Source organism: Nothobranchius furzeri, chromosome 17 (assembly GCF_043380555.1).
Source record: "Nothobranchius furzeri strain GRZ-AD chromosome 17, NfurGRZ-RIMD1, whole genome shotgun sequence".
Classification (NCBI taxonomy): domain Eukaryota; kingdom Metazoa; phylum Chordata; class Actinopteri; order Cyprinodontiformes; family Nothobranchiidae; genus Nothobranchius; species Nothobranchius furzeri.
The window spans coordinates 37077358-37091425 of record NC_091757.1 but is presented as its reverse complement, the minus strand read 5'-3'; the positions used below and the strand labels follow the sequence as shown (position 1 = coordinate 37091425).

The window sequence follows — 14068 nt, the reverse complement described above, 5'->3', positions numbered from 1 at the left end:
CTGCAGTGTTCTGCTGACATAAGAAAGAAGATTTGCTGCCTGAAATGAAATCAAAATAGTTTGATACAGTTATAGATCAGCACGTTTCCAACTCAGCGTTAGAATGGCAGCATTACTAAAACATCATTAAAAATTTAGAGGAAATTCAAAATTGAGAAATATCCAGCAGATTTATTATCCTAAACATGTCAGTAAATGGACAAATCAGGATTTTGCCATGACTCTCTTGACCTTTAATCATTGGGAGAGCCGAGATCAGAACGATCAGCAGCCTTCTCAAGTTGAGAGATCTGGCTCTCATCCTCTTCCATCCACTGCAGAGGAGGAGTAAAATTTCTCAGGGTCTTATGCACCCAAGGGGGAAGGAGGGAGAAAGAGATCAGCAGCTGGATCGGGGGAGCATCTGCAGTGATTCTGCCAGTTTGTTGTGGTGAAGAGGGAGCTAAGCAAGAAAGCAAACGTTCAGTTCTCACCAGTTGTCGTGAGCTTTGGGTAATGACTGAAAAAACAAGATCTAGAATACAAGAAGTGAACAAAAACCACTGGTGTATGTCTTTTAAACTGAGGTACCAGAGATTTGTCCTTAGAAAGCTACTCTTCCTAACGGCCACCACTAGAGGGCAGCCAATTTATATTATCCCTCGTGTGGTATGGTAATCAACATCGAAACATAATTTTACTCCCCATACATACTTGATCTGGAATAACAGGAACATAGTGTATAAAAATAAGTCATTGTTTTTCTCTAATTGGGTTGAGAAACAGATCATTTTTGTGAATCAGTTGTATAATACTAATGGACAGCTTATGTCTTACACAGAACTCCTAAACACATAGAAATTTCCGGCAACTCCCAAAGAATATGCCATACTGTTTGCTGCAATACCTACGGGTGTTAGAATGCTTTTTAAAGATGTTCTACCAGTTGTACCGCCTATTTCTCCTCCCGACCCTGTGAACACATACATAGGAAAAGTTTGTCTTATCGAGCATAAAAACAGTAATAGGAATATTCGTGCTTTATTTCAGAGAGAATCCTTATCTGTTCCATATGTGATTTTTTATTGGAATTCCTTTGTCACTGACATCAGTTGGGAAAGAGTATGGACCATTCCTAATAAGTATTTTGTGACAAATAAGGTCAAAGAAGTTTCATTCAAAATACTTCATAAGTGTTACCCAGCTAATCACTATATGACAAAGTTTAAGAGGGACATTGATGTGAATTGCTGTTTTTGTGGAAGCCACCCTGAGACCGTTCAGCACCTCTTCTGGATCTGTTCACATGCTACAACGTTTTGGAAAGACTTTAGCAGATTTATTTTCGGACAGCTCTGCAAGGACTTTGTTTTAAAATGGGAAAATGTTGTATTTTGTTTTTTCGCAAGCACAGAAAGGAAGATGTATACTTTGTTATAAATTTGTTAATTATTCTAGCTAAATTCTATCTCCACAAATGCAAATATAGTAACCAAAAACCTAATTTCAAGCACTATTATAGTGACACTCTATCTTACATAAAATTGATTAGTGGATCACTAAACAAAAAAGCTTTAAAAACTATATCTATTTGCACCACCTATAAGTTATTTGGATGTGTGTAACATTTCTGTAGTACACCCCCTGGTATGTTTCATTTTTGTTCAATTTTGTATGCAATTTGATTGTATACTTTCACCTTGTTCAATAAAGTTTTGAAAAAAAGGGTAATCAACATTGACATTTAGGAAATCAATCAAGGAAACCTTTTTTAAAATATTCTTTAACTGCAGCTTCCACCGGCAAAAGTAAATTTGTATTTTAAACGTGATCACTGAATTTCTATTTTGAGAAAGTTTGGATTTGTAGTTTTTTTTTGAATAATCAAATAGCAACATGAAAATAGGACTCCCACCCCAATGTTTTCAGTCTGCATAACCTTTTGAGACTTATATTTTCTCTGAAGTTTGCAGCTGCGACAGATTTGTTGCACTGTTCCAGCACTAACCGCCAGATGGCAGCATTGAGACCAATAAACATTTGCTCAGTGACACTTTTGACTTGTGCATCAAACAGCCTCCAGCTGCTCTAGAATGTTCTGTGCCATCATGTGTTTACATGTGAGTTCTGTATTTATGAGCATTCACCATATAGGAATGAAAATCTTTTTACATGTTTATCTGTTGAAGTAAAAAGTTTCAGTGCTAATTTACAATACATAAATCCTAAATTTGTCAATTATATTAAATCGAAACAGAAGATTTCACCAAAAGTGAAACATGCATTTGATGTCTGGTTGTCATATATGCGGATAATATTATATCTGACTTTGCATTTGTCTCCTGCAGTGGTTTAACTAAGGATTTGTTAAATAACTACTAGTTAAGTGGCACATTCATCGCACATATGTCAGCAACTTCTCTTTTAGTAATCGTGAACTACTGATCCAGCTTTAGTCAGGAGGACCTACCTGTTAATAGACAGAACAAAACAGAACAAGAAATTCATAGTTAAGGCATGTGTAGGATGCTGAAGTCTTTAGCACAAACGAAGAGTGTGTTTTTACTGTTAAAACGTGTTTAAGTTGGTGGTGACTTATTTAAGACTTGAAAGATTTTCTCACACAGTGCAGCCTAAAGGGACTCCCCCATTGTTCCTTTGGACCTGTGTGTGAACAATGTGGTCCTTGTAGCTCTGTCACAGGAGCGTCATGAGTGTGCCTCAGCTGTCTGAGCAGCTGTTGCTGTGACGTCATCTGTGAACACACACTGTCTAGGATCTCACATTAGAGGTAAGAACACACACACACACGCGCGCACACACACACACACACACACACACACACACACACACACACACACACACAAGCCGATGCGGTGTTAAATCAGGATTAAGTAGAACGGGATCACATTTTTCCAGCAGGCAGGGATTAATATTTCCTGTTTGACCCAGACGAGGTCTGAGCAGCCTCCAAAGTGACATCGCCAGGGCAGGTTAGCCAAGGTGAGGAATGAGGTGAAGCATCTAAACTCCCATCAAAACGAATTTTATACCACTGGCTGTGTGATCTCACTCACACACACACACACACACTTGGTTATCTCTCTCTGTACAGTTTTATTTACATGATACTATTCTGTTGTACTGCTGGATAGCAAGATTATACGTAATACATAAATATTAACACAGTTTGCTCTTTTTTTCATTTTTTGTACAAATTTGCATATAACTAAGTCAGAAAAGAAAAGGAACTCAAGCAGATACATAGTTATCATTTAAAAGAAAAACATCCTTACAGGGAAAAGGAACCAGTCAGACATACGTGTGTCAGCCAGCTATGAAAAACATACTTTTGCACAGGTATGTGCACATGCACGCGCACAAATACACACCCACTCACACATCCTCTACGGCATCCTAAAGCAGACAAACAGACCAATAGACAGATGAGAAGTTACATCTAATATTTGTTTCTATTAATTTTCATAAATCTAGCTCTGGCATGCTCCTGTACTTCTGTAAACATGTGCTGATAAACCAGGTAGCTCAACAGCTAAAGGGGTCGGGGGACAACACACCCACACACACACCCACAGTCTGTGCTCACATGAATGTTATGTTAGCACATGAAAACAAATAAACAAAAAAAAAAAGATTCCCCCCAAAATGCACCGAATTCATGTGCCAACATCAACAAAATGAAAACAAACAAAAAATAAAACCACATATCAGAAAATTATCTGGAAATAAAACTCCCCCAACCCCCAAATGAGCGATACTTTAAAAACACCAATGCAGATGAAAAGTAACTCATGCATTTAATCCGTTCATTTATGCCCCTACAACACTGTAGCCTAAAAATCCCCCACCAGGCTCATCAGGAACGGGTGTTGCGTTTCCTCTCACTTTAATGCACACAGCCCTGCACCAGGTGTTGCATTACAATCTGACACCGGACCAATCAGATGCCTCGGTTAGCAAGTCCATTTTAAATGTTCAGATTACAAAGAAAGTGGGGTTGGGTTAGATTTTTTACCCTAATTAGCATGATGCCTCTAGATCTGACTGAAACAGTGTCAGCACAACCAATCATCGTCAATACAGGCGAACGGATCAAAGGGTCAACAAGGATGAGTGTCACGATGATCCACTATTCTGCTGGGGTCAAAACCACGACTAAGGGGAAGGCAATGTAGTGCAATACAGCCGCTCTGAGGTAGATAAATCTAGGAAAGACAAACCAATAAAGGATTGTGACATGGAAAGTGTTTTTAACGGTTGAGGGTCTGGTGCAGCCTTTTTCTCTATATTGTCTGAATGTTTTTGAGAGACCTGCCTGTGTCTGACACACTGCAGGGTTCAGTGAAATGACTTGTTTGGCACAAAATGTCACCTGGCAGGGGTGGGTGAAGCACAGCGCATTCCTGGACATTTTGCCTGGTCTGCTCTTAATAAGACAACTTATAGTCTTAGAAAAGAAAGGGCTCAACAGAGGCAAGTTCACACCACAAAAATCTGAATAAAACTAATAAATGATTACAAAAACAAACAAAAAAAAAAAAAAAAAGGAGAAAAAGTGATCATTCATGCATCACCCCAGACAGGATCTTTTGTTTTTTCTTCTTTTTATCCATTACTTTCTTGAGTTTGTGATTTTGTAAGTCAAGTCCTCTTGATCCTGTTAGCCACTCATGACGGTGTTCATTTCAAAGGTTCACAATCACACTCCAGTCTTTCTTATGGTGTTTCCTCATTGACAATACAGCCATTTTTTTTCTTTTCCTTTTCTCTCCAACTCTATATTCTCTGGATCTTGTCAGCCACAACCACAGGATTTTCTTTACGGATCTTGGCGGCAGCTTCGGCTTTGTAATCATAGGGACAGTTGTGCTTGTCGGAGTATCGGTGGATGCCACAGAACAGGTTGCCACAGCGACAGTCGAACCCTGGAAGCAGAATTGCTGCGAGTCAAAGTCTGAACAACTACAAGACAGGTGAAAAAACAAAGACTTGATTTTTCCATCTAGGGTTGGTTCCTTCTGCTCACCTGTAAGGCCCACCCTTTTGCGACACATAAAGCACCTGTTCTTCTTGGGTTTGGGGGTGTCACCCTTGCCTTCTTCAGAGCTGGAAGAAGCTACAGGAGTCAGGCTAGATGCAGCAGGCTGATTTACAACTGTTAAAAAAAGATGTAAAAAAAATAAAATTCACTAATTTGCCAAGTGCCAAAATAAACATAAATGGTTTAATTTGAGGGCCTGTTTTCCCTTGCCCCAACAGAAATCATCAGTACTCTAGTGTAAGAAACACTCTAGTCGACAGGAACAAATCAGAGTGTCCTCAGGTTTAAAAGGTATTTTTAAACAGGTCTATTTTTAGACACCATCTCCTTCTGGAAGCTGTAAGTAAAAACCAACTGTTGACTTTAAAGTACGCAGCACAGCAGAAAAAATAAATAAGCTGTGGTTGTTCCTTAAGACATCTGAGAGCTATCAACGGTGTGTGACAATATGTTCTGGGATATGTCTGCTATACAAACAAGTGCGAGTGTGTGTTTTACCAGGCTCTAGAGGTTCAGACTTCTCCTCTCTGGAGATGCTCATTTCTGTCATCTGTTGAGTTACAGGAAGAGATCCTTGAACGGCCCTGTGGGTTGGAGATAAATAGGAAAGCAGTCAGTCAGCAGTTCACATGAACTTAAACAGTTTATTAACGAGCACAAACACAAAAACGCCTCAGCTGGTACCGACCGAGACATGTCTGGTGAAGAGGCAGGAGAGGCTTCAACCTTTGCTAGACTGGCTTCTAGTCTCTGAATGGCTGAGGCCTCTGAGGTAGGACTAGCAGTGGAGCCTTGATTTGGAGAAAAAAAAACAAAAATTAAACACACACAAATAGAAGACCAAAGGGACCCAACACACACCAAGTTACTTATTTCACAACCAATGGATCCAAATCTTTTCAGTCATCTTACCCATCGGGCTGAGGGGGCTCATGCGGTCGCTGCTCTGCTGTCGCGTCAGGTGTTCCTTGTAACACACAGAGCACATGCCATTGGTTCGTGGGTTGCCATAGAAACCACAGCCCATGGCACAAAGCATGGGGACTGGGCTCTGGTTGGTCTCTTGAGCCATTGCTAAAAGGAGAGACGGAGAGGGGGAGAGAATGCTTAGTGGACCGACAGGCACAGAGAAAACTTTTGTCTCGGCACAAATACTTCCGTCTGAAACACACTAAAGCAAAAGTTTCTCTGTTGATCTAGTTCCAGGGAAAAGATGACAGATAACAAAGGGAATGATATGAAAATTCAAGAACAACACACCTGTCTACTTTGACTTGCCCTTTAGTCTGAATACAGTAATGAGAGCTCAGGAAACCAGAACAAACAACACACTCGGTCCTGTTCAGAGCTTTCAGTAAAAGCTGGATGACTTTGTCCCTTGAGCTCCTCCTGTGGCAGATCTGAAAACAGTTCTCTACTGTTTAACCCAAGCATTGCCCAGCCATCTTGACGAAGATCGTTTTAATCAACTGTACTGTTGTCAAACTCATTTCATTATTTCCTTGTAGCTAGAACAACTGTATCAACTTCTGGCTTGCTCTCAGGAGAACTTAGAGGAACGTTGTTATTATTCACAACTGCTAACATTTCCTTATCAGGGCATCTGCTGTACTTCCTTTTTTTATACAACTAGATGTTCTGACTCAGTGGCAGTACACCTCACCACAACAGAACAAACATTTCTCATCAGGTGAAATGACATTCTGTTCCCGAAAGATGATAAACCACATAGATCAGCAGTTTCCAAAGATGTCCCGTGCTCCTGGTAATAAAAAGTACTACAAAGGTTTATGTGTCATCGATCAGTGCAACTCCAGTCGGTAAACAATCCTGTATGAGTGCAGTTTGGCAGAACAAGTATCTCTGTGACGTAGCAATCCCGCCTTTGCTGCAATACAACAGGAAGTTGTGTAATAGGAGATGCAGACTTTTACGCAATAGATCAAAAACCTCTACGACAAACAGGGAGGCGGGGCGGACCTAGATTAGTAGGGTAAAAAGCTTCCTCTACGCCCGCCCTGCCTGGACAGTTTCAGGATCCATCTGATCACATCTCCCTTATAAACAACCTTCAGCTCTGCTCTGATGCAACACAACAGCTGCTCACTTTGCTGAAAATCATTCCTAGTCTGATCACAGACAAGAGCAGGCAAACCAAAACATTCAAGCAGAGACAGAAAGGTGTTTTGGAAACGTCCTGCAAGTTTATTTGAAGTATGCCAAGTACTCAACATTCTTCAGCAAACAGCCAAACCCTGTTTTGCTCTCTCTCTCTAAAGGGAGTCACCAGTGTCAACAAAGAAAGTCACTGGAAAAACGCAAAAAAGACATTGTTTGCTTCTTGACAAAATACTATAATTATATTGTTACTGATTCATAACTGGGGCTAAATCACACCAGAGACATAAAACATGACTACAGAAGTTAAACGTAGTAACTGCTGACTTTCAGACACAAACAATGAACAGCAAGGCTCAGCTGTCAAATCTGCTCCAGCAGTCACTGCAAACAACTGCCACGTTCCTTAAATATTAACCCATAACTCACAAAAACAAAGATAAGGAAAGGGGAAAAATACTCTCTGCTTGCAATTTTGCAACACAGCATATGAGGAAAGGTTTAACTGTTATTGACTGCCCAGGGAGAGCTGGGGGGTTTCCAGCATAGGACACATCACCAGTCACAACCACAGTTTCCTTTCTTAAGTTATTGCAAATCGTTGCAGCAGCAAACGCTGAGAACTGCTGTTTTGACATGTTGTCAGTGTGATGAGCCCACTCTGAAGGAGACACATCAGAAGCAAACAAAGAGGAAGATTGTTGCTTGTTTATCAGCTGCAAACTTTGCTCATATTTCAGGCCTTTGCTGTGGAAACTCCTTAGTCAGAGTGAAGGGCAGGCCACAAACAGTCCCCCTTCAACTGTTTTAGCAGGAAATTGATACCAGTTTTAAAAATTTGCATTTAAAAACAATAATCTGACAGGGAGCTAGCAGCGCTGATCGTTCGTGAAACAACCAGGTCTAGACAGTGTGGTGTCTGCTTTCTTTGTTTCTTCTTTCTTCCTTTGTCTGCAATCTCCCTGCTTCCTGTTTAGACATCGTTTATACATCTCGGATTTATGGCAGCGTTTGTACCAGTTCACACGTTCTGCGTGTTTTCAACAAATCAATTTGACCAGAAAGGGTTGTATAATCACGATTAGGCACTTAAGAGACGGCTAGGTGGCTTCACAAAGTCTTAGCAAAGACCGAGCAAACCTCGTCCAAGACGGATCTACAGCTAAACGCAGGTAGTTAGCTTGATCCTATAATATCAAAGCAAACGCTGTGTGCTCATTTCAGAGCAAGTCTCTCGCTCTACTTGTCTATTCTGCTTATAAATGTTCTATTTGTTGACAGGAATTAACATACTGTGGCTCCCCCATCCCCCAGCTCGGGACAAACTGAAAAGCAGACAGGACTAGCTAGCTCCCTCCCTTGCTTTTTTCCCCCTCTCCGTCTGGTTTCTGCTGGAGTCACGTTTGAAGACTTGTGATATTTCAAGTCAGGTGGAGGACATGTTGGTGGCAACTTACAAGAGCTAAGACAAAAAGGATGTTCACCACACAGAACCCATCACACCGCCTGACCTTTTAAAGCCACAGTTAAAGGTCGCCATGATCGACCATCACCTGAGTAGAAACACTCGCCTCTTGCTTGTTTATGTCGATACATTCAGCTCCGTTAAAATTCAGTAAAAATGAACAATAATCAAGAATGATCACCTGCTTAAAAATGATGAATTTCTCGCGAGAGGGTGAAATAAAGTGACTGTTTGAACGAAAAATGTCGACGGTTTCCGGTCCGAGTAAGTCTTGGCGTCTTTGTAGCGGCGTTTAATGAGTCTCCGTCCCCCTCGTCCGATGAGATTAAACGGTTTTGGCTGTCCTCTCCTCTCCTCGGCCTCCTGCCTTTTCCTCCTTCCTCTCGCCGTGTCCTGTCCTCTTCTGGATGGATGTTTGTTTCCTTCTTTAGCTAGAGAGGAGTGGTGGATGATGTCACGGGTAAAACCAATTGGCTACCCGTGGAGCCCCGAGCGGCTGTCTGACGCTGTGAGGGCACAAGGGCGGGGAGGAGCCGGGCGTGCTCATGCGCAAAACCAACATAGCGTTAGGTTATTACATGTCTATTCGTCATCCACCTACAAGGACACGGGTCCATTTACTGAGTAATACACCTAAGTGAATGAATAGTTGTGCTAAAATGTTTGCTTAACAAGGAAATCCTGTTTGTAATGAAACCTTTATTGTATATCAGAAAAGAGTTTGCTTGTTGAGAGCCCTGCTATCATCTTTTTGGTAATTTCTACCAAAGAAGCAGATTTACAACTTGAAATATGGAGTCAGTTGGTTATGCCGGGGCCCCCACACACTATAAAAAAGTAAGACAAAAACAAGCCAACATAATAATAAATTTCACAAAATAACAGTTGCAGGAATTATAAATGTCATCACTGGGTTATTTATTTGTTTTTGTTTTTTGCTAAAAAGATAATTTTTTTGAAAGTCCTAAATTACTTAAAAAGCATCTACATTACCAAAACTATATGTCCAAGTTTAAACTTTTTACTCAGTTTAACTGAAATACAACCCTCATCCTAGTTACAAGAAAGCACATGCTTTAAAAATCTCATAACTCAAATTTGCAGCAGAAAAACACCAGATTTTAAAAAGCACACTTAGACAGAAGTACACACAGGCACGTGGTGGTGGTGTAAACACATCTCGTGAGTGGTGAAATAAATGTGCTGACTAGCACTAGAGATCACTGTGCTTTCTGGTCTGTTGTAAAACTATTATGAAATAGGTATTTTGGTTGTAAAGCGGATTGTGGCTCCACTGAGAACATATTGGAAAAGCTACCAGTTTTGTTTAGGGGATTCTTCTAATCTACTGAGAAGAAAACAACAACAACTAAAGTTTAACAGATTACACATGAAGTGTGGAAGCCCATTCCCACCACTCAGATAGAAAAATAATTATCTCATAATTATGAGATAGCGAAGTGATATTTGTGAGATTCTATCTTATTAACATATCTTTATAAGGAGGATTAACCTCTTGCGATGAAACATCTAGTTTTCAAGGGGGTCCTCCATTATTTCAGATCAAGAACGAACAAAAAAGCAGATCGGAGATCACAGACACAAGCAGCATTACAACCTCAAAATATATACCGGTAGTCAGTGATTACCACACACACACACACACACACACACACACACACACACACACACATACATACACACACACACACACACACACACACACACACACACACACACACACACACACACACACACACACACACACACACACACAAATGCACGCACGCACGCATGCAAGCGCACACACACACACACACACACACACACACACACAATGACTCACAATACTCAAACTCTAATTTCCCTCAGGGATTAATAAAGTATCTTTGAATTTGAATTTGAAACCCACCCCTCAAGCACAAACCCCACTACAGACATGAAGTAAAGACAACCACAGGTCTGAACTAATGAACACACTTGACTGAACAACATAAATAAAATATAAAAATAACCAGTGAGAGCAGAAGTCAAAGAAACACAATTAGAAACATTGACAAATGTTCTGAAAATAATCACTCAAGGCTCTGCCAAACATTCTAAATGAAGATATGGACCGAAGAGATAAGGGGCCTTAAAACTAAAAGCATATTTCCCTACTTCTCTTTTAACTCAAGGAACATGACTTAGTATCTCCTAATTATGACTTAGTATCTCATAATTATGAGATAGTATCTCTGACTATTTCATAATTATGACTTAGTATCTCATAACTATGACTTGAGATACCCAAGTCAGAATTATGAGGTAGCATCTCATTATAATGAGATAGCTAATTCATAATTATAAGATAGTTGTTTTAAATCTGAGTGCTGGTAATGGGCTACCATACAAGGAGAGTTCTTAGAAAATGAACAAAAAATCTCCTGTGTAACTCAAGACTCAAGACAACTTTATTAGTCCCCGAGGGGCAATTCGAGACAGCATTGTGAAGCAGCCGGCACTAAAATCTCTAAATTCTAAAAACACATCCAAATTACACATTTGTAAAACCCATAAAACCTATATACACATTCATGTCATAACCTCACATGTGAATGACCAACAATGAGTAAAACTTTGGCTCACACACACACACACACACACACACACACACACACACACACACACACACACACACACACACACACACACACACACACACACACACACACACACACACACACACACACACACACACACACACACACGTAACTACATGCACGCACACATACAAGTAATGCACACTCCCCCTATCTGCACTGAGAATTAAGACAAAGACAAATACACTACAACAATGAGGAGGTGGATCCATACATTCAACACAAACCCTACCTTGATTGTTTACTGAGTATAAAAGGTGTGATTATTTTACATTCGCAGACCTTTAAGATGATCGTGTAAAGGGAAGTTTCACCCTAACTTCGGTTTTTGACAGGCATGTGAATACATAATTTGATAATGACATTTCTTTGTGGTGTGTTATTTGTGCTCTATTGTTTGCCCTGAGGTTCAACAAGTCTAAACATATTCCCCCACCTTTTCAGCATTACGTCAGACACACATCCTTGGGCGCTGCAGGCAGCTTTGTTGAGCAAGCAATCACTGGTGGTGTTGGTGTGCTCTCTGAGGGAACATGCTGTCTTCTATGAGTGTGTGTATTCATGGAATACATGGACGAGTAGGTCAGAAGTCACAGTTTGTTCAGATGGATTTAAACTGGAAGTGAAGCACGATGAAAGCAAAAATAGGAGCTGTTGTGAATTTTCCTGGTATTTGTCAAGGGGAATGAGGGTACTCTCTCTTTCTCACCCCCTCTACCAGAAACAGAAACATGCACACACACAGCCAGCAGTGCTTTCAGATATTGAACATGTACACAAATGGACTACAGGCAAGTTGTTGATGTTTAACAGCCTGAAACGGGCTGGAATTACATTGTGTATTTTCTTTGTTTCTTTACACAACTTTACCCTGACAACTGGCATGGCACTAGTGGGTTACACATTTTATCCACGTTTTACAGCCTTGAAGAATTTAAGTCTAAACAAATAGTTGATCAATAACACAAATCAATAGAAAGGAGTCACCTTTACCATAGGGCTTAAAACACATTCTATTATCTAATGTTCATGTTATCATTTTTATCATCAGCTGTCTAAAGGATAAAAAAATGGCAACTTTGTTGAGTTGGTAGTAATCTCCAACATGAGATTATTAACCCCTGGATGGATTTTAATGACGCTTTCAGAAATGAACTAATTCATCAACATCGTTTGTAGACGGTCTAAGTCAAGGTGACTGTCACAGCCAGCTGAAATTGGAAATCATAAAAATTGGCTATGACTTAATTTAATCGATTTTCAGATAAAATCTGCATAATTTGAGATAACAGATTTTACAAAACAGCTTGAAAATGCGTGCAGTTTCCAAGAGTCTGCAGGAGCTCCATCGTTCTTCTCTTTTGATCTATTCACTTAGAACTTTAGAATGAAAGGCAGCAGGTGATTCGCATTATGTCAAGGAATTCTAGACCCTTTAATTACACGATCTGCTGTGAGGCTAACACATACAGGAGTAGTATCACTCCTCTGTTGTTCAGACTTTCGCTCAAAAGCTCTTCACAACATGAGAGGGTATGGGGTGGGGGAAGGAAAGGAAACCTTGTCTGTGTTTTACACTGAGCTCTTTGTGTTTGAGTGTGGTGTTAATGCAGAGCAGAAGAGAAGGAGCATGTGTGTGGTTAGTATGTGAAGGTTCATGGGTTTCAGCGAGAGGAGGGGGCAGCTGAGGCGAGACCATGGTGTTGAGTATCATTTACCCACCCCCCTCGCTGTCATAGCCTGGCCTGTAGACATGTGCTTTATGTGGGATGTAGGTGTTTATTCTTTGTTTTTTTCCTCCCCCTGACTATGACGGACGCACGTGAGAGACTGGAATTGACAAAGTTGCCATGACAACAGATAGTACAATTTACAACCATGTTTTCTCTCTCTCTCTCTCTCTCTCTCTCTCTCTCTCTCTCTCTCTCTCTCTCTCTCTCTCTCTCTCTCTCTCTCTCTCTCTCTCTCTCTCTCTCTCTGTGTGTGTGTGTGTGTGTGTGTGTGTGATTTATAGTCTGTATGTATGCCTGTGTGTGTAAGAGGCTGTGAGGATTACTTCTGTTGAATCTGGAGCAGCCTGTTTGTAGTTACTGGGCAGATATTGGCCCACTACACACACACACACACACACACACACACACACACACACACACACACACACACACACACACACACACACACACACACACACACACACACACACACACACAGCTTGTGTCTGGCTTTGGTGCGTTGAGGCCCTGTTGATAAAGGGACTAGTGGTGGGGATGGCAGCTTATCTGTTTATAGAAGCTGCGTCTGGGGCAAGATAAGCTCTGCTCAGTATCAAAACCATCCCCTCAACAACTCCAGCACTGTCTGCCAAACGCTGTCACAAAGTTAGCAGTTACGCGTTAATGAGCTCAACCCAGTAAAGTAAAATGTGAAACAGGAACAACAAATTTGTGTGAATCACGGTCAGTTTTATTTAAAATTCGTACATTTTTTGCATTCTTGCAAAAACAACGGGATACTTGCCGCAGATAGAAATGAAGCTGAAACACTTTTAAACAGCAGACAACTGTCATATGTAATCCACAGCTAAAAGTCCATTTGAAACTACTTATGTTTATCTTCTCAATATGTGTGTATGGACAGTTCTTGACTTTGACTGGAGTGATTGTACTCAAGCGGTTGTTGTGATTCTGTGAGTGACCGCACGCCTGCAAGTCTTGATCTAATGCTGCATGTGAGTGTGCATGTGGAGGTCAGAGCATGTGTGTGCAGCAGACGTCCAGTGTTCAGCTCTGCTCTCTTTCCCAG

At 40.7% G+C, this 14068-nt stretch overlaps 1 protein-coding gene across 1 annotated transcript; it reads right to left on the bottom strand.

Annotated features, from left to right (window-relative positions):
- Positions 1–4649: 4649 nt before the first annotated feature.
- On the bottom strand, positions 4650–9026 carry zfand5a (zinc finger, AN1-type domain 5a). The gene is made up of 6 exons (XM_015972238.3): positions 8806–9026; positions 5954–6115; positions 5730–5832; positions 5540–5625; positions 5027–5155; positions 4650–4925 (listed from the first exon to the last, which is right to left on the bottom strand). The coding sequence occupies exons 2-6, from the start codon at positions 6111–6113 to the stop codon at positions 4777–4779; spliced, it is 627 nt and encodes a 208-aa protein (XP_015827724.1). The 5' UTR covers positions 6114–6115; positions 8806–9026; the 3' UTR covers positions 4650–4776.
- Between the last annotated feature and the right edge of the window lie 5042 nt (positions 9027–14068).